Genomic DNA, 21589 nt, shown 5'->3' with positions numbered 1-21589 from the left:
AAATTACGGATGAGTGGGCAAAATCGCGGCACCGCATCATCGGCGTGATGAGGAGAAGGTGGCGGAGGTGGAGGAGGAGGTGGAGAGGGAGGACCTAGACAGTTGACAGACTCTGGCAACTTTGCACAATAGTAGGAAGCGCTAAAAATAGGCACACTCGGTTCTCGCGTCTGCATCATGTCGGCCTTGAGCCTCCCACCAAAACCGGCCCGTCTTCTCTCCTCTCGTGCACGGCGGCTCTGCTTTCTCCCCCCTCTGGGTGAAGCCGAGCAACTTTTTCCGCGTCTCCGTCTCTACCAAAGCACTGTATAAAACGGGTGAGTGAGTATTCCTATACTTACACACAGGGTTGCCTCCTGTCGCTTCCTCTTACAATAATCCCCTTCCTTTTCACCACCTGACGCCCTTTCTTTCACTTCTCCCTACCTCCCTCCCTCCCTCTGAATTTGCGGCGAGATTTTTCCTTCCTCCTTTTCATTTTTCTCATTCCCTTTATTTATCACTCTTTTTACTTTCATTACGACCGTTCTTATTCTGCGCCTGCCTTGATTATACTCAAGAAAAAAACCATGCCGAATTTTTACAGAACAACGATTATCAGTGGCGTGTGGTTTTTTTTTTTGTTGTTTCAATTTTTTTTACTTACTTTCCAGCCTCAGATATTTTATAAACGCTATTGCTACGATAACTGAGTGACTGGTCGACTTACTTACTCGTTACAAGGACAACACCTTGTCGCCGTATCGACATTAATTATTAAACAGTACGTATACACATAAGTGTTACAGATAAGTGTCGCGGAACGTCCGGCTTTTATTACGAAAGAATGGTTTTTTTTTCTTCTTTTTTTTTTTTAAATTTCCCAGCCATACAGTGAACGAGGATAGATAAGATAAGAAGTTTGTTCGAATTTATTAATATCACATTCCTCCTTGTTCTATATACTTTAACATAATTGTAAAGTAAGTTTTCACCAAATTTTTTAATTTTACTTTTTTTTTTTTTTCCCTCTTTCCTGAATTGCTTTTTCTATTTGCGGTATAAAAAAAATTATCGAAACATCGAGAATACACGGTGACAACTTTGTCGGGGGGAAAAAAAAAGGGGAGAAGCCAGCCGATAGAGTAGACAAAACAACACAGCGGCTTATTGTTGGCGACAAACGGTGCCGCAAGTTGTTATACGAAGAAACTGTATACATATACATAATATACGTGCCTTGCGTCACGATATCAGCGGGGAAAACGTGTCGCATGCTTGCAGCATACCGAAGTACACGCGTGTACGTACGTACATATACGTATACGCATATCAAATACATTATGTACAATGATTGTATAGCGGCAATATTATATCATAAAATCCACGATACATATACATACACGTACAAAATGAAGCAGAAATTCATGACGAGGTGCAAGAAAAAATAAAAAATAAATAAGTAAATAAATGAAAATAACCTCGAATCGCAAGGTCACTTACAGTACTTATACATGTATATGTATACGAAAGAAGAATCGTAGACATAACTTAATTCCGTGTAAACCGAGAGAATTAGACGTGTATACGTGTAATATAATTATTACTGCATGTAAACACACGTGTATGTGTGTAATATTTCAATAACTGATTGCACACGTGCGAAAATACGCGGAATAAAGAGAATAGGAGGGGGGATGGATGAATTTCGACGAGAAGATGAGAGGAGAGGAGAGGAGTGACGTCGAACGACCCTCTTTACCGGTTTTACACGCCTGCGTATGTGTGCATGTACGTGTATATATATATATATATATATATATATATCTATATATCGTCATACAAGATGGATGGCACGCGGTATGTGCGTTAAAAGTTGAACGTACCAGGAGTATATAACGTATAACATACAATGTACACATAGAATGTCATTGACTGTTCGGTGTGTGTGTATATATATATATATATATATATATATATGCATATACAATATATGTATACATACACGACTTTTGGCCAAACTATTCAGTATATCGGGAGGCCGAGCTTGTGCCATGCTGCGACTATGTGGATACACACTACAGTACAGACACGTCATATTATACATCATATTATAAACATCGATTGCTGACACGTGCGAGTTATCTGTCGCTTCTTGTTTGCTTGCAGATTACACACATACTACATACATATGCCGTGCGTTTAACGATTGTTGAGTATACATTATAAAATTGGAGATTGTGTGAAAAGTTGAATACCTGCAGACGCGAGAGTGTAATAATTTACGAAATATCTGATTGCCAAGTTTTAAATATTCTGTTTTCTTTATTTACACAAATTGTTGAGTAATTGTGAGTGAACAATGGAATTTAAAGTTTGGAAAATTGGTATTCTAGGATGCAACGAAACAGGGGAAAACTGAAAAACTCCGAAGAATAAAGGCAGCGGAGCATGCAAAAAGAAGAAGGATATCCGTGCGTAATTACAACGCGCGTGCCTCTCTGTCTTCTATCCGCGTGTTGCCAAGAGTGTGTGACATGCATGTGCAATGTTTGTGACCATCTGAAGCGTACATTTAGTTTTCTTCTTCTTTCTGTTCTATTGTGCATAGAGAAGAAGGAAATCGATTCAAAAGATCGAACATGTTACATGGGTACACAGAAAAAACAAGACAGGAAAACAGTTTTTCAGAACAGAAAAATGGTCGAGTAAAAAATCTGAAACTGAAAGGACTTGGTAGCCAAATGAAAAAATTTGAAAGAAAAATTGGGTAGAATAAATTTCATACATTTAGAAAAAAAAATAGATATTAAAACTAGGAAAAACGTAATTATCTACTTAGAAATAGTAATAAAGAAGAAAAGGTATAGGTTTGTCGGTTAGACAATGAGAATCGATTCATTTCCGGTAGAATTTTAAGTGCAAATTAAACATCATAAAACAGGAGATAAAATTTTTGGTGCCCATCATTTGATTTTAAAATCCTGTGAGTTTCAAATTTTTAGCTGTTTAGCTGTTTCCGAGATCATTGCGGGACAGTTTGTCGGACAGATCTGACAGACAGACAATTTTCTAAAAATCTTGTTTTCAAATTCTACAGGTTCACAAACGTAAAGATTCGTTGAAATTAGAAAGAGTGATTTTCGACCGAAACCAATACTTTTAGTGTGTCACTAAAGGTGATGAAAATAAAAAATTTTCCTAATTTTCTTTCGTTTAATTCCTTACATATTCCAGTCAAAATCTTCTACTACACTGTACGAGTGGAATAATATCGAGGTAGAGAAATCGATCCTACAAGGATTCATCCTCGAATCCACGTGCCCTGCTGGTACCTGACTCACGCGCCAGTCAAAAGCAGGACACGAGGCGCCGTCAAAAGCAGCAGAAACGTTCGTCACACAGCCCATATCTCACAAGGTGGTGATAATTCGATTGATCGATTCAATATCTCCTATCCTGATAACCATATTTGAATATGACGACTCGGTTTCTTGAAAATTAAATAAATAGTTCGCCTGTCTTCACTTTGTAAAAAATTGTGTATTGTTTTAGCAAGTCATTGAGTAAGTCTCCGGCAAAGCATCCTTAGATGCCAGGTTTGTTTCCCGGATCCATCGTTGATTTATCAAGTCATAAAAAGTGTTCGTATTTAACTTTCTAAAAATTTATTCTCGCGAATAATTGATACATCGTATATATATATATATATATAATTTCATCTTGGACGTCCGGGCACGTTCTTTAGGTACAGTAGTTATACTACTGTAGTTGCGCTCTGCGTACAAAATATAAAATCTCATGTGTGATACAGGGTGTGTGTATTGAAACACCGAGAATGGAAGAGGCTCAGTTGTGTCGATGTCAAAGTAAGGTTCGAAGTCTATATACAGGTATTCAGGGGTAATGAGAAATAAAGTCACGATATGACAAGAAGACAAGTAGAACCTAATTGTCGACATTTCGTGCTCTCGTCTTTTCTTTGTTATCATATCTTCATTATTGTTTTCCGTTTACAATGGTTACCTGCATGTAGATTTCGAACCTTGTTTTGATCAACGCAACTGAGCTCCTCCCATTATTGGCGTTTAAATTGACTCACCCTGTATAGCTGTATTCCATCCGCCTACAATCAACATAGTCACTATCGTGCTATAGCGACTAAAAAACCCGTTATTATGGAGGTATACACGAAATAGTAATGAAAGAAGGAAAAAAAATCAAGTCTTACACTGTGAAAAATTTCATTTGTTAGATTTATTGAGAAATTTTAGTGCAATAGGTATCGTTGTACAACGGATGTCAGAATATTGTTGCGATTACGAGAAAACGAGTTACAAGTAATTATGTTTTGCAATTTTAGTTGTCGATACTATATCGCCTTGTAACCGCAAAGTAAAATCAGTTTGCTTGGTTCACTTTATTTTTTTAGCTAACCGTAATTGGTCACACTTTGGTATAATCTCATAACGGTCACACAGGGTGAAATTCACCCCATCTCCAAAAAAGTGATATCCTGTGAGTGAATGAGTTCTAAAATTCTAAGAAAAATATTCAAGTATTATTTAAGGATCTCGGATTGCAAGCTTTTTCAGTTTTCCTAACCAAAATTGATTGTTAAATATTTCTAAACACCGGCAAATTCAAGGTATCAAGGGACTCTGGGAGAAGTTTAAAAAATATTTCATGTGATATTCACCCCAAGTAACCAATTAGGGTTAAATAACACCTTAACGTCATTTTATTGTTACATGAACATCAAATTTTCGCAACACTTACAAGAAAAAATAGTGACAGTGATCAAAAATTTAGAAAAAAGAATAGAATAGTAATAGATTCTAGATTTTCTAGTTACAGTTACATGAAAATATGGTGAGAGATGAAAATAAAAATTTCTCTCACTGTACGAATGTGAATTCTGTACTTGGTAGCGAGATTCGCTTCAACGAAGATGGGCAAGGCTGGATTGGATTAGGTTGGGTAGAATTGCGGGTATTGAGCAGCGTAACTCATGCCATATAATACATTCGCGACTGGATATAAACATACGTGATGTTCGCGTATACTGTGGCCGTTGTTGGTGCCTAATAGCCGTGGCTAGTTCAAGGCTCCCCTCTCTGTTACGTATGTACATTAGATAGGCAGAAATGCGTCACGTCCTGCACTGCGTTATACGTGCGGTGGTTTTGTTACATAAAATTGATGATAGCCCCCGTATCAGCAGCTGCTAATTGTAAATGTTCCGCTTGACGTCGAGCATATGCAAATAAACGACCGGCGCCGTTAAACCACAAAAAAAAAAAAAATTCAATATTTCCTAGAATTTTTTTATCCAAAGATGAATGGGAAGGCATGAAAAATATTGGAAAAAGGTAAGAGAATTAAGAGAATAGAATGATCGCTTATTTAACAGCATGAACGTGTGTCGAAACTAACCGACCGCAGGATACGAGGCTTAGTATCATGCAGTAATAGTGATTTATGAAACGACGTGCTGACCGAATCTGGTTGCTGAGGACGAGGACGAGGACGAGGACGAGGACGAGAACGAGGACGAGGACGAAATGCGGAGAAGTAAACTTACATGTGACGAATAAAAACGCTAAAGTAAAGTGCCTTTCATACTTGTTACTAGCGAAGATGAGAAAAAGAAATACGAGAAATATGAGCTTCACAGAATCGCCTAGGAGAGGTCTTAGACCCCGCAGACGGTGTGCAGGATGATAGAAAGCTTTACGGAACGCCCGCACCGTCATTTTAAGTCCGTGAACAATAACGCGAGGCAGCCCGATCATAACGTGCACAGAAATCACAAGTTACGCGTTGATTAAAATGATAATGATGTATATATGTACAATCGGATCGTCGGTAAGGTTGCGAACGTCTCGATCGTGTGAGTAACACCGTTTGATTTAACAGAATTCGCGTTGTTTTTATGGACGCAATTATTATACGTTCGTGAACCGATTTCATTGACCGCATCGAGCGTTGTCTGAACCGATAACCGTTCGATGTCGAACTATATTTAGAAATACAGAGTCGTGTTTTTTGCAAACGCAGAGCTACTGCTGCACCAGTTCAACATTCTTCTCTCCTTATCTTTGTCGTCATGCCGTTGTTGCCGAGTCGCCTCGCGATTGCCAACTACAGCTAATTCGCATACCGGGTATTATGCATATATAAATATATATATATATATATATATTAGGGTGGCGCAAAAAAACCGACAATTTTTTTTTTTGAGTCTCGTGTGACAAAAATGTTAGTTTTTGATGTTTTAAGAGCCCACTCCAAAGGACAGTTCAAAAAAAATTTTTTGAGAGGTCGCTCCACATTTTTTAAAACGTCAGAAATCGTCAAAAGTCGTTTTTTTTTTCTCGTTACGGTATAATTTTATAGACAAAAAAAAATAACTTTCCGAAAGTTTCAGTTCAAAATTTGAATTTTGAAAGGACGCTCATAATTTTTTTTTCAATTTTTTGGTGCATTTCTTTAGATCTTTTCGAGCGACCCTTTTAATATTCATATTAAAATTCCATAAATTTTTTTTCTTCTATTTAGTAAGAAAGAATCGATAACAATACACCACGACAGGAATTAAAAATCAAACAAAATACTGAAAATATAATTCTTTTTAATATAATTTTTTGATGATTTTTGACATTTTAAAAAATTTGGAACGACCTCTTGAAATTTTTTTTTAGCTGTCTTTTGGAGTGGGCTCTTAAAACATCAAAAACTAACATTTTGTCACACGAGAATTAAAAAAAAAAAACCGTCGGTTTTTTTTCGCCACCCTAATATATATGTATGTGCAACGTTGTCGTTTAACCAATGACTGTAATTTGTGCTCACAATATGCCGTGATGAAATTAGGAATAGAAATCATAATTTCTGAACTGTACGGATCGTTAATCGAAAGAGAAACTTTCTACGGAGTGTAAAATAACAAATAAACCGTTCGACCGGTAAAACGCATATGTCAAGTGCGTCCTACACGAGTAAATACCTACGTGTAGGTATGTAAGATGTAGGTACGTATGTCGAAAAATAAGATCGAGCTGGTCCGCAACGGAATGGCGGTATGTAGAATAGAGGTTGCGGTGAGGAGATGTCGCTTTAAACGACGCCAACTTTCAAATTCCTTCAGCACCGAAGAGCCTTGTTGTTTATTCGTGTGATCTCTTTTAAAAATAGGTCTTCGTTTCATTCAAGGATTACCGTGCGTACCAGACACCTCGCTAGACATTCGGCATTGCACAGACACACAGTCAAGCGTCGAGAGATGACGAAATGAACGAATGAATGCGCTCAAATAATACCGTTCCTCCGTTCCACTACATGCATATATGTCTCAGATGCATGATATGTATTTATGTATGTACATACATAAAAATTCGGACGTCGCCGAGAGCCGCGGTCCGCTCGATCTTGTTATGCCTAGAAAGTTTACGTCATTGATCGTCACTCTGCATATCGTCGAAAGAAATCAGACAATGGTTATAACCTGCATATGTGAACGAAATTTTTTTCCGTCATACCGACTCTGCATGCGCTTGGTCACTTGGCTAATGACAGGTAAGGTAAAAAAAAAAGTATAAGTGTATTAGGTAAGTCTGGTCTATAATATGACCGATTTGCCCGTCACTGCAGAGTACGACCTCAACCTGAATCCTTCGAATCAAACGAAAAGAAACAGAGAAGAAGAGAAAAAGGGAAACGGTTAACTAGTAAGCCGACTTCGGAGGGTAGAAAGGAGACTAAAACGACAAGACCAACTGCAGCTTTTCTTCCGCGTTTAGTTTCAACACCTCAAACTTGCGAATATAGCCAGGGGTGCGACGAGGACGAGGACGACGACGACGACAACGACGACGACGCCACGCGTGGGGCGTATTGAGCGAGGCTGGTCGTCGAGGGGTCGTAGGCTTCCTCGAATAGTCGATGGCCCAGTGCTCTGCACTTGGCACCACTTTCCCTCTGACACAGCCCTCGCAGCCGAGGCGTTCCTCTTTATTCAACAACGGTGAGTTCCAACCCGTGCGGAAAATCATCCCGCACCCCATTTCTTTATGAGCGGTCCCTATCGTACCCTCATCGTCAGCAGCGTGAGTTGTAGTGTAAAAATGGTGTTTTCTCCCTCACCCACTAGCATCCAGGGTACTAAAACCGAAGTAATTACTCCTGTAACATTTTCCTTTCCTCATCTTGTCTAGATGAAAACTTGGGGATAGCTATTCGCCGACTTGTACTTTTGTTCCTTGGTTTATACTGGACGTATAAAGTAAGTTCGCAGGTATTGTTCCTCGGCGCGAATAGCTACGCGGCGTTCAACTCCTCCACCAGTTCTTCCTCCTAACCATCCGCTTACGCAACGAGAATATGGACGGTACCTATGGAATGGGTGATGAAATGTGACTAAACCGTGTGGCTCACTCGCCTGAGAGAGGTTTGCCTGCTTCTCGGCTAGTCGCTGTTGCTGCTGCTGTTGCTGCTGCTGTTGCTTGACTGCATCGCCTGTCGCCACTACACACGACCTACTTCAGCCAAGGTAACTGACACGGCGAGGCACCGCCGACATAGAGTGGCAGACACTCACTTCTAGCCTGGACGCTTGGCTTCAATTCCTTCTGCCACCGACATGACACTCTCTCGTACAATGTAGTGAACATTCTCATATTGCCTGGTAATTATTTACAATCTATTCTTCAACGTGATATCAAATCGATAAAGTATTAGGCAGCTGAAAGATGACAATGAAATATTTCAGCAGATGAAACGGACAATTTGTTTTTTACAGATGAGGCAAATAAAAAAAAAAAATAGGTAAATAAATAAAAACGATCGAGGAAATGGACGCCTGTAAATGATATTAGTGAACCGGATAAATCTGAACTATTTAATCCGAATTGATACCAAGCTGGATTGTCGAATATTCAGATTTATGCGGTCAGATGAAAGTCTGGTACAACCTGGAAAAGTTTTTTCTTTGAATTGTCTCTATTTTCTTAACCAATGATTGATATTCCTTCACTGTAGCCGCGTTGCGTTTCCAGTGGAAAGCAATATTCTAGCTTTTACGATCGCGTAGTTTTATGTATGTACGTATCTACGATACAAACGCGATTAGAAGGCTACAAACAACTGGGACTGCCATCTGCTATCAAGACTATGTACTTACTCCATGTAAAGTAATGTGCATCAAAGAGGCGTGAACCGATTTTCGATTTTTTAAATTCTTGTAAATTTTTGAAAAAATCCTATGACAATTTGTCAGCATTTGCAAGTTGATTATGCCAGAAAAATCTGTATGATGTGCTACAAATATCAAGTGAGAAACCTTGGGCGAAATGGATTTTCACTTTTTTAAACCTCTAAAAAATTTTAAACTTTTCCTGTATAAGAAAAAAAATTAACTAAAATATCCAGGAATTTTCTAAAATTCCTCTAAGTGTCCCCTTAATTCCTTGGGCTTCCGGCTAACATCTTTTCGGTCCGAAACAAAATGCGAGTTTGATTCTGTACGAATATTTGTGGCAATGACTCCCAATATCTCACGTCGCGTGTCCGCGTCGACTGTATCGCCAGTCATTGACACATAATTCGTAGAGGTTTCGGACCAAAAACAAGTTAACCGGAAGTCCGATTTATTAGTGAACATTACTGTACATATCCATTGCGGCAGTTGCATTCACCGAGAAAAATGAGAGAGATTGAAATCCAATGTGCACAAAATATGTAACATTGTTGGTAAACCATATTGTATATTTAATCGACCAGATTCCAATGCGAAAATTCTATCTGAAACGTGCGAGTTCAAGGAGGCGTGTAATATACAATTATGGAGAACATGATGAAGAGAAACGAGATAACAAATTCAAGTTTACGATGCGGGTTTGTATGTATGTACGATCAATAAATTCTGGGAGTTTCATTTCTAATCAACACGATCTATTTTTAGCCCCCGCCTGTAAGACTTGTTGGATTAAAGAAGTATCCTGCCGCGAGGATACGTCCTTTGACGTGTTCGCAAGAAACAAAAACAATTTTCCTTCAAAACGAAATACCCTAGAGAGTATCGTACAGTGTATATATATATATTTGACTGTTGGAGGCCTACCTACACATCACCGTGTCCTCGTCTGCATCATCCTCTCTCTTCCCTCTCATTTTTTATTATTCTTCACCCGTTGAATAATCAATTGAAAAGTGTACTCGAACGATACCTGTCCGCTTGAAAAGTGTGCGTTCAATACACATCAGCAGGATTTTATGCGTATAATCGCAGTGGTGGCGATATATACACCGTGAGTCGAGTTGCAAAAGAGCTCCGCACATTTATTCGCGGTGTGGAAGACCAGCAGCAGTGCAGTGCACTGTGGCAACAGCACGACGACGGGAAGGCAGGCAGGCGGAGGAGAATAAACGAAAGGACGTTAACCCGCCCTTCCTTGGCTGACCCTCGCCACTCTCTCAGCACAGGGAGTATAATAAAAATTGTGTGTTTATGCACCGAGACTCCGTATCATGCATATACGTATACATATGTACACGTGTGCGCTGCCGGATAATGGTTCTCCTGGGGAGTATCTCTTCTCCTTATTGTGTCCCAAGACCCGCAAACCACGCATCGCCGCGGCAAGGAAGAAAACCGAAGGACAGCATTCGGAAGAAAGAAGAAGTAAACACCGCGAAATCGACTATTGTTATTGTCCTCTTCCCAGTATCGTCGAGAAACAATATAAAACCCAACTGACCGACTCCCAAGAGCCAAAATAGACTGCTTTTTTGTTTTTATACATGATATAGATATATAGTATGCATGCACAGTGAATTGAAACTCACGTGATTCCATAGAGGAATGGTTTGTCTGTGATGGAGGTAGCTGGGTAGGCGCGATGTCCTCGGTCTCGTTTTCCTCCTTGCGTCGTGGTGACCCTTTCTGATAAACTATCTCGTCGTCGTCCTCGGTACCCGATGGTTCTTCGCTATTCGACCTAGGTGACATCGGCCCGGCTACTGTAGTCGACTCGCCATCAGCAGCGGCGGCACTATAAGCACCACTATCACCACCAAGAGCACGATCACCTATGAAACCCCGAACACCGGACACTGTCGTCGCAGCGTTTTCCCCTTTCCGATCGCGATCTCGAAAGCAGTTGTGATCCTCGTTCTTCTTCTTCTTCCTCTTCCTTCTCCTCTTTGCCTCCTCCTGATCCTCTTGAGGTCCGAATCTGCGGTGAGGAAGACGAATGATTCCGCTCCTCGTCCTCCTCCTCAAAACCAGCCACCGCCTCTCGCCCCGAAATCGGTGGAGCTGGCCTTCGGTCAGGGTCGCGGAATCGGCGGTTCCATCCCGACGAGCGTGCGTAGACGACGACGATGCCGACGAGCCGCGCCGCTCCGCGTCCTGGACCCGATCATCGGTGCAGACTCTGCTCGCTGTTATCAGAACGACGACCGCGACCAGGGCGGCGAGGCCGAGGAAGGCGGTCAGCGAGGTCGGCGGAAACCCCTGGTGCACTCCCGTCCCCGTGGCGGCCCCCGCACCCCCCGCACCGCCCCCGGGGCGCCGTCCCACCGCAATTCGCGGGACCGTCCAGTCCAGCTGTCCCTCCTTCTCGCTGTTCCTCGGACGGGATTTTCGCCGTTCCGCCGAAAGTGTCGCTCGCAAAACTCGCGGTAAAGGAGACGAGACGTGATGAAATGAGACGAGACGAGACGAGACGAGACTACTGACTCACTGCTCGATTACAAGGGAAGGATTGACAAACGTGCGGACGATTCTAGCAGCAACAGCAGCACCGAGCTACTGTCCGGATCATCGTGGCAGTGCGGATCCGCGTCGTCGACGCCCCCGCTCACCCTCCAGGTCGCGACGTATCCGAGGTACTTTCCTTTGCATTCTCTCGGCTTGTAGGCGATTCGCGTATGCTGTGTGTGCGAATGTGTACGTGTGTGGATGGCGCTTATTGCAAGAGGAACAACGACGTCGGTGGAATTTCTTCGGCAATCTTTTTATTCGCCGTTTTTCTTCTTTATTCTTGGTAGTCTTCTTTCTTTTTCTCTGCAGTTCTTCTTCAAGACGCGGTGCCGTTTCTTTCTGCAGGGTAAGTTTGTTTGTGAACGACGGTTCGGACTAACACACTACCATCCGCCTCCTCCTTCCTCCTTTTCCTTTTCCTTCTCCTGCTTCTTTTTTCTTCTCGGAATGAACCATCTGAAAAATAAATATCAACGTGTTTAGCAAGAAGGAGAAAAAAAATCTGTAATATTTTACAATTACTTTAATTATTTACTTTACAGCGGGAATGTACGACAGCGAAAATATAACGCGGATCTGTATTTTGCTACTGAAAATTTCAAATACCCCAACATTACTGTTAAATTGGATAAAAATTTCAAAAGATGATAAAAAAATTAAGAAAATTATTATGATTTATGCAATACATATCCATCTCGATAACTTTCAAAGGCTAATTCGACCGTGGCATTCAAAGATGCGATCTGCAAATATATAAAATGAAACTTTAAATTCGTTCGATTTATTTCCTGGAGTTAAAGAAACCGAGAAAAATAACGATTTCCCCGACACACTTGGCATAGTTTTTTCACATTATAATTCCTGCAAGAGCTCTTATATAGAGCGTCGTCGTTCCTCGTGTTGTTTTTTTTTTTATTCCCCTTCTCCCCATCCCCGAAACATTTTTCTCCGACGTGGGATTAAGTAAGACGCATTATTTTCCCGCCGACATCCCGTCGGTTCGTATAAATACAATTACAAGGTGTTAGTCTGTGGTGCAGCTTATAAGGAGGTAACCACCCTTGCCGTTCCCGCTCCTAACCTCTTCGCGCCACAACTTCTCCCTTTTGAGCACCGTCTCGGTGCAAGATCTAAAATAAGATTTTCCCCCCTAAAAATGCCTAGCCGAGTCCGGCATATATGTACACATATACCTATGTACATATCTAATTGGTTGTTTTCCATCCCCGTCAACTATCAACACAGCCTTAGATCTCCGTGAAAGTATAAGGAGCGTGCATGATCTAAAATACACGTTGAAATAAGAAAACATATGAAAAAAACAAACGAATTCGACGCTAAATACAAAGGCGTGAAGCCCTCGCGTTTCAAATAGTTTCGTTCTTTACACAAGCTCGCTGATACAATGTACGCTGTATCTTGTGTGAATTGAAGTGAGACGAAATGGAGTGGAATGGCCAAGTGCCCCCCCCCCCCCCCCCTCCCCTTCGACGACATTGTTTTTTACCCCTCCACTCCACAAACAAATTGTTCTTTGATTTAAAATACTGCGTGGAGCAGAAGATGCTTTTTGAGGTGTAACAACATCTCGTGTACATGAAATCAAGGGTAATTTTCTACAATTGATCTAAGAGAAATGAATTGTTATTTTTTAATTTTGTTTTTCGTAAATGTTAATATAAGGCTTGAAATACAAGACAATTTTTTATTTTTATTATTTTAATACAAAATGGCGGTGGAGTGGTTGATAACAGTAAATTTTTTTTTCTACGGGCGATCAACTGCAAGTCGCAATTTTCAATGTAGAACAAAAAACGAAAAGGATTTCAAAAAAAAGATGGCAAAATCTAGTAAAGTAAGTAGGATTTTTTAGAAATATTAATTTTAACAAACATACATGATTAAAGAATAGATGATTGAAAAATGAAATGATTAAAGAAAAACTATTTTCTTGTACTTTAAGACTTGTATTAACTGGTATAAAACACAAAATTAAAAAATATTGATTCATTTTTCCTAGATAAATTGGAGAAAATGACCCTTGATGTTGAGTACACCAGGTGTTATTACCCCTTAAATTCGATAGGAAGTTTTTTGTTTTTTTAAATTAGCGTATATATATATATATCATAAAACTGTGTATGGAATATACGTAAAAAAAATTTCAGAGCCTCAGCTGTCTATAAATTATTACAATTTTGCATGAAACTTTAATGACTTAGGCAGCCATGAATCTGAAAAGTGTTTACGTGCATTTAAAAAGTGCAAAAATATATTAGAAATGTGAAAAAAAACTCTGAGACCAAACAGGTGAGACGTATACGTCCCACTGCTTCTCAAAGGGTTGAAACGATATTTTTCTTCCCTGTTCCATTTAACTAATTTCTAAGTGCGTTTAGTGACTGCCATGAAGAATTGATAATAATAGTTACGTACTATTGTTTTCATGTTCTATTTTCAGTAATTGAAATTCAAATCCTGCAACCATGCATGACAAAACGATCGTTGTTGACAGAAAATCGAGTCTCTCTGCTCGTTTATCATACACGTCACAAGTTTCTTCGTTTCTTTCTTTCTTGCTTTGTTTCTTGCACCTCGCTGAAAGTTTCAATGCTACAAAAAATTTCCCTCTTCTCCCTTTTTCCGTAGTTATCATTTCTTCCATATTTCAACTTCACGCAACATATCCTATAAGATGATGTAAAAAGGAAATCAACTTCACACAAAGTGTTTAACACGCGTGAATTAATAAGCAAAACGAAGAAACGAATCATGAAAACATTGTCATGGTCTTACCAGTAGTTGGTCGACAATATCCGCATTATTCTCGAGAAGATCGATGGTTGATCGATCGATCGATCGACGTTCGGCAGGCGACTATTGCCCCGTGGGCATTGATAGAGCAACGATTTTCACCGCCTCTTCAAACGCTTCCCCGTCCTTTCCGCGTCAGCCCTCTAACTTTCTAAACTTCACTTCGTCCCTCTTTTTCTCTGCCTGTTTTTTTGTCTCCTAGTTTTATCCAGCGGCCAGTGTTCCTCGATACTGTTTCAGCAACAACATCTGCAGCAAGAGGGAAGGGGAAAAGGGTATTCGGACCTACGATCGAGAGTATAGGCGAGGGTGAGGAGGGAGGGTGGAAGGATAGGGGAAATTGCGGATAGAGGTGAGGTGGAGGGGTGGTAAGCGAATAGAGGAATGGTATAATCAAAGAAGATGAAAGAGTATATACATAAATTACATATGTATAATATCGTATGTAGGGTACAGGAAGTAGGATCGAGGGGTTCGTTCGCGTGATAAAAAGAAAGAACGAACTCTGCTCTTACGAAGCTGACGCTAACAGCCAACCGTGTTGTTGACAGCCAAACGTGTTAAACCTTTTGGAAATTCAAGATATTTCACAAAATCTTCATTTTCGATCTTCACTGGTTTATTCGAATGAACATTACATACAACGTTTGGGTGCTAATTCTGGCTGCTAGTTTCCGCTTCGTTTGGCTGTTCGGCGTAACTTTAATGATACGAAAACGTGTTCGATATTATTCATTTCGAGGTTAAGTTCGTCCGCGGTTTAGTTCTAGGTATGTTCGAATCTCGACTACTTGTGCAGGCGTGTCCTAGCTTCCTCTAGCCCGATAATAATAAATTAGGGACAAGCGAGACGACGTGGAAGAAGGGAAACAAAGCAACGCAAGTATCAAAGTATAAATCACAAGTATAATAATCCAATCGTCGGTGAATTATGGTATACAGGTACGAGGTTACGAAACCCCTGAAGATAGTTGTAAATATATATATGTATATACTAAAAAAAATATATATATATATCTATATATATATATCGGTGTAAGTCGAGTTTAGGTCGCCGACGTCGGCTTAGTCATAGTCTATGCCAAATTGTATTATCGGATCGGATAAGGTTCAACATATGTATGTATATATAAAAATTCTCTATGCCCCGGGGACTAATTCTCTCTGTTTTAAGTCGACGAAGGAGATAAAAATGCGCCAGGCACGCGCCCGCGAGGCGTTCTATATTTGAATGAAACCGGCGACATACGGTTGGCGGCAGCAGCGGCACCAGCAGCGGTAGCAGCACTGCCTAGTATCACACCAAGAAAAGCATAACACGTGTACGGTATACGAGAAGAAAGTAAGAGAGAGGGAGAGAGCCAGCGGCGACAGAAGCGAAACGAACTGGGTAAACTATGACACGATGCGATGAGGCGAATGCATGGAAGATAGAAAGAAGGCGAGACGTCGTTTGTCGCGGCGTGCGTCGCGGTGGGGGGGAGGAAGGGGTAAGAAAAAGGGCAGCGTGCGCGGTTCGAGCGTGTCGGTGTTTCCGTATCGTTCCGCGTTGCCGATATATCCGCGCGAAGAAGACAACGACAATCACGCGAATATCAATCGCGTTACAACGAGAGCCGAGCTTCCTGTCCCAGCTTCGTGGCGCAGCTCACCGTTCGCGCATCAATCGGTAGACGCGCCCGCCGCGACGAGCCGGAGACGGCCATACTGGGATCAGCTCGCCTCGCACCGACCTGCCAGCTTCCTTCGACCGCCGCCGCGGTGGTGGTGCTGCTGCTGCTGCTGCTGCTGCCTGCCGACGGGCGACGGGCGACGGGCGACGACTGACCGACGGGGTCGAGGGGGGCGCGTCAACGCGACGTCGAAAACTCTCGCTCTAACTTCCGTCCGTCGACGATTCGAACGGACGAATGACCATTGGACGACGAGAGTAGCGGCGACAGCCCCAGTATGTACCACGCTTTCGTGCAAAGAAATGAGGACGGTTCCTCGTTTACTGCGTGAAAACCAACTAGGCATAACCTCCAATGTCGGCGAGTTGGATATGGCTGTAGTACTCGGGTTTGCTGGTTTGGTGGCACTGCAGTGCAGCGTAGGATTAATCCCGAGCGGAGGAGGAGAGGGGAGGGGGGGGGGGGAGTATTAACGACCCCGTCGTTTACCTACCGCAATTGACAAACTGTAGTTGGACTCGGGTCCGTGGATGTTATGTACAATGCGCACTTCGCGCCCCCTGCAAAACTACTCGAACCCGTTTCGAAATGTACACAAAGGGCACTAATCCTACTTACCCGGTCTGTTAGAATTATTGTGTGTTGTTCTTTGGTCCTTATGATTATGATTATAGTTATGGTTATGGTTATGGTCACGATGACGATGAGTGTCTCTTTCTCTCGTTCCTCGATCAACGGACAAGAGTGATGTTCTGTTCCAGGAGAAATCCTTAACTCTCGAGTAAGCTGAGGTATAAACGATGAGCTTGGAACGAATCATCGAGTCGTTGTACGAAGATTTATGGATTTGAAGAGTTTCAACTTCAGGGTTTACTCCAAAGATTTTACAACTTTTCTTTAAAGTCATTTCGGTATATACTTCGGATACTATAATTTATTCAATCGCCGTTTCTATATCTGGTGTTTATCAATCCTATACACAGCGGGCGAAGAAGAAGAAAATGCGAGAAAAACCGAATACCTATGCTCCTGAATAAGAAAAGGTCTTTCGTCGGTACGTTGTGCAGACAAACGATTTACTATACCGGTCACAACGTAGGTTCAGGCTGTATTTGTCCCTTGAGGGCATGGATACATTAAAAAGACAATTTACATCCCATACGGCAGAAGCAATGAATATAATTGAATGAAATTCGCTGCACGACGTCCGTTCTTTACTTACTTATATGCGACTAGGACCCAGACTAAAGCATTTATACAGCATGGACCTTACATGTGTGTAATTATCCTAAGGCTCTACATGCAATCGGACTAGGTGGGTACAATTATGCAACCAAAGTATCTCGCGAACTTATAACGCAGGATGTGAGTACATTTTTCACGGTGTATTCAGCTGTTACACGTAACACTGTCGTTTCTATATTTCTATAGCACAAGTCTGGGGACTATAGAGATCAAACGGAAAATCTAAGATACGAGGATGGATTTCTTGCGAACTGCCTCGTCTGTCTGTCTTTTTCACAGAGTTATATACACCAGTACATAGGCCTCCGCGGCTCGTTACGCGGTACCTTTAGACTTGAGAGGGTGTTCCAAGGTTGTCTGCGGTACTCCTGCACCCTCTAACGATGAATTCATAGATCAACGAAAAACTTATGCAAACTTGATGTATTGTCCTCCCCCCTTCTTGGCGTTTTCTCTCTTTGGAAGACTTTTTCCTTCACCTGACGACCGACGCGCGCGATGCGTATAATAATAACTGCGGCAGTACGTGATGGCAATTATAATACATTTCGTTAATGCACCTGCGGTAAACGAGCAAAGAAAAGAAACGTAGTACGATAAAAAAAAATCCATACGCGACTTGGAATGGTAGACTAAAACTTGAAGACTCAAGTCTATGTATCTGTAATTCTCCGCCTTTCCGTACAGTTTTCATGCATTATACCTCATACGCAGTGTATCCGGATATCTGCAGGATGGAAACTGATCTCCAGTATCGACTCATTGTTGTATTTTAACACGCGATATGGAAGCGTTGTTGCAAAGAGTAGAACCGTAAATAAAAATAAACACAAACATGGATAATGTGGACAGCGTTACATTAACGATAGGCGGTCAACGACCCTGTCGCTGCAGCACTCTCGGAGTGCAAGACACGGAGAGAGGTTGCATACTCCCTTCTTCGCATGCTTGTTATTAGCTTACTCCCACGTGCACGTGTATGTAATCGGCATGAGCTGTATGTATGTATGTATGTACATACATATCGCGCCGTATCGCGTGTCACAGACCTAGGACAGCCGTCTGACGCTGGTTTGTTGTTTTCGAATTCGACTCTGGACTCATCGTAACCGACAGGAAATTATTGCGTTGAAAAAAACACTCGATAAACCTGAAGGTTTGAAATTAAGTGTCACCGAAGTTAATCCGCGTATAAGTTGCATTTAACCGAGGAAAACGGATTACGTTTCCGTGATAGAGGAAAAAATGTTAAAACAACCGGATGATTCACGTTGTTATACAAATCGTTCAGCGAAAAGTTCACATCGCTTGGCCGATTATTACGAACAATAGCTCGGTTTATTTGTAAATAAATTCTTCAATGAGTCGTATTAGGAAATCATGACGGTTTTTTCTTTTGTTTTTCAATAACAGCTGATCATCGAATGAAAAAATAGTGAAGATTTCTCCGACTTTTGAAATTGAATATAACAATTGAGTCAAAATTTTCGGAGCTTCATTTTGTCTAATTTTTCTTACCGATTGTCAGACCTTCAGCATGCACGTAAGCGATACGTATATGTATACACTATACCTACCTACCCATTGCAGTTTGAAAGTTCGTGTCTATAATACCGTTTTTTTCAGCGAGTTCGCACGATTGCGTTCGACAGTAATATACCAATCGCTGATAGCTGGCAGAAGTCGAAGAGAAGAATGAGGTACCTACGTGCGACGAGCCGTGCACACAAAGAAAGCTGAAAGCACACGAGTCGAGCGATGCACGTGAGTGCAGCCGACCGTCTGGCCGGCGTCTGGATGTTGGTCTAGTATCGTGCGACGTCGTCACCTTTGGTCACCAGCAGCGTTATAATACACGGGTTCGTTGACCTCGCGATGATCGTCATCATCGCCCGACCGGTGTCCTGCGGTATACAGGGTCCAACTTTTTAACCGTGCTCTCTTATCTCGCGTTATTAAGCCGCACCGTCGGTGCACCGTCTCCTCCAGCTATAGTTGATAACTTTATGGCCACATGCACTCACTCGAGCCGCGGTGCAACCTGATCGGCCCGATGGCGCGGCTCAATTTGACGCCTAGTCCGTCTGGAGTGACTGAAAACGTCCGCTGAGGACAACGCGATCGCAGAAAATCTCTCACTTTTCCTTCGGCCGATTAGCCATTGACATTCGACGAACCTTACGTCTACAATACGTCAAAGCCAATAGCTGTGTAAGGATTGGGGGAGGGATAGAGTCAGGCGTCGGGATGCAACGCGTGCGTTTCTTACGAACCTGACCTTTGGACGCTCGACGAGATCACCTTGAGCGTATAGCCTGCGTCGGGCTTGCGACTCGAGAATGTAACGAGAGCTGCAATTTGAAATTGGAATCGATCGGTTCGAACTCTGCGTCGCAACCGGAGTATACATACATAGGTTATTTTCCGTTGAGTTGGTAGGTATAAGCGACGCCATGTTGCCATTGCAGCAGCGTGCACGCTCGAGTTTTCATTGGAATCTATAGCATGCACGCAGGCATAGAATAATCACTTTTAATTAAGCAGACATGGCGGTAAAAAATTTCACGATTCACCCTATCGGTGGAGAAGTAACGATTTAAAAAACTGATCGCAAGATTCAGTCCACGAGAAAGAAAAGAAAATAATCGGCTTGCAGCCAGGGTTTAATTTGTTAAAATTTCTTCATTGCGTCAAATGCGATGATAGTCGTGCTTTTTTGTCTTCCTCACCGTTTACTTCTTGTTTTCTAAAATTCAAGTATCGACGTAGACTGGCTATTTTGCGACAATTCGTCGTACCTAAATAAGACTATCAAGACCGAGAAATTGGTTACAGAATAAAGAATGCGAAAAAAAAAGTGTTCGAAAAGCAAGAAGAAAGCAACAGTCTGGACAAAAGCCCGAAATTATCTGGCTTGTAAAAGCAGGTGACTAACGATGGGATAAAGAATGACGGGATGAAAGAAGACAAGAAGAACATTCGTATACATATACACATCTACATTATACACAATACAAACAAAGTCTTATGCAGTGCAGGCATTACAGTTATACATAAATATACTATAAACCCAGAGTACGCAGTATAGTGGTGTTGGAGAACGAGAAGACGAAGAAGAAGAAGAGATACGGAGGCGCGTTAGATCGAGAAATAAATCCGTATACAGGGTTTAAAAAAAGGTGTCTACTAGAAATAGTAATAATAAAATCGCAGCGGGCGTTTGGGGAGTTGGAACGGAGTATTTTAACTTTTTAGGGGCGACGCGAGTGCGATGGGGAGGCGCTCGGGGTTGCAGCGGCGGTATAGAAGCCGAGCAGTTCACTTGAACAGTTTGGTTGGTTCGTTGGTTGGCTTGTCTGCGGGGGAGTCGCGGCCCAGGGAACGGGGCAAGGGGGTTGAGTCTAGACGGGAGCCCCCCTCCACCCCTTACCCCCTCCTCAGACTGCGAGCAGACAGGTTGCACCCAATGTCGTAGCAGCCCGCTGCACTTGCCCGAATCATTTGCATATCGGCAGCATCGTCCGCTGCTGCCTGCATGTGGTGCGCACAGCCATTCCGCGGTTATCCCGCTCTCACGCACGCCGATTCGGCCCTCGATCAAAATCGATCCTCATTGCACATTCACGCGGAAGAAAACGCGGAGAAAGTTGCTGCGTTTCTGCGGTTATAGGTTGTTATACGTTGTAATTGCATATCGGCACTATTTATCGACGATATTCATTTCGCGTTCCGTATTCAACCTACCTGCGGTGTCTGTACATATAGTTTACTGATAACTGATGTAATTATTGATCAGGATCGATGAAGATTGCTGGCAGTAATTTAGCAATCATTAATTTACGTCGATACTTACTACGAAAAGAGGACGAAATATTTCAACAGGTAATACGTGGATATATCATTCGCGATTACATCGGTCAACATCGGTTTTGATTTCTTCCACGTATATGATAAAAAAAGTAAAAAAATAAATAAAAATAAAATAGTTTTATTATGCTGCTTACACCTGCATCAACAAAAAACTTCGAGATTTATTTATTAAGGTAAAAAAGACAAGAGCAAACTTTATGAGTATAACGAATGAAGATTTTAGTCAGTATATATTCGATGTATA

General features: G+C 41.8%; 1 protein-coding gene and 1 long non-coding RNA gene across 3 annotated transcripts in view; both read right to left on the bottom strand.

The window, feature by feature from the left end:
* Positions 1 to 11715, bottom strand: part of LOC124409913 — a 50417-nt gene extending 38702 nt beyond the window's left edge. For both annotated transcript variants that reach the window (XM_046887867.1, XM_046887868.1), the window contains exon 1: positions 10825 to 11715. In XM_046887867.1, the coding sequence (XP_046743823.1) occupies positions 10825 to 10987 (163 nt within the window). In that variant the 5' untranslated portion in view covers positions 10988 to 11715. The remainder of the gene's footprint in view (positions 1 to 10824) is intronic.
* A 375-nt stretch (positions 11716 to 12090) lies between these two features.
* Positions 12091 to 16269, bottom strand: LOC124409915. Its single transcript, XR_006929552.1, has 3 exons — positions 16210 to 16269; positions 14540 to 14842; positions 12091 to 12199 (listed from the first exon to the last, which is right to left on the bottom strand). It is a non-coding gene; the product is annotated as an uncharacterized LOC124409915 (long non-coding RNA).
* Between the last annotated feature and the right edge of the window lie 5320 nt (positions 16270 to 21589).

This window comes from Diprion similis, chromosome 8 (assembly GCF_021155765.1).
Source record: "Diprion similis isolate iyDipSimi1 chromosome 8, iyDipSimi1.1, whole genome shotgun sequence".
NCBI classification, from domain to species: Eukaryota; Metazoa; Arthropoda; class Insecta; order Hymenoptera; family Diprionidae; genus Diprion; species Diprion similis.
The sequence above is the reverse complement of the archived record's forward strand: the minus strand, read 5'-3'. Positions and strand labels throughout refer to the sequence as shown.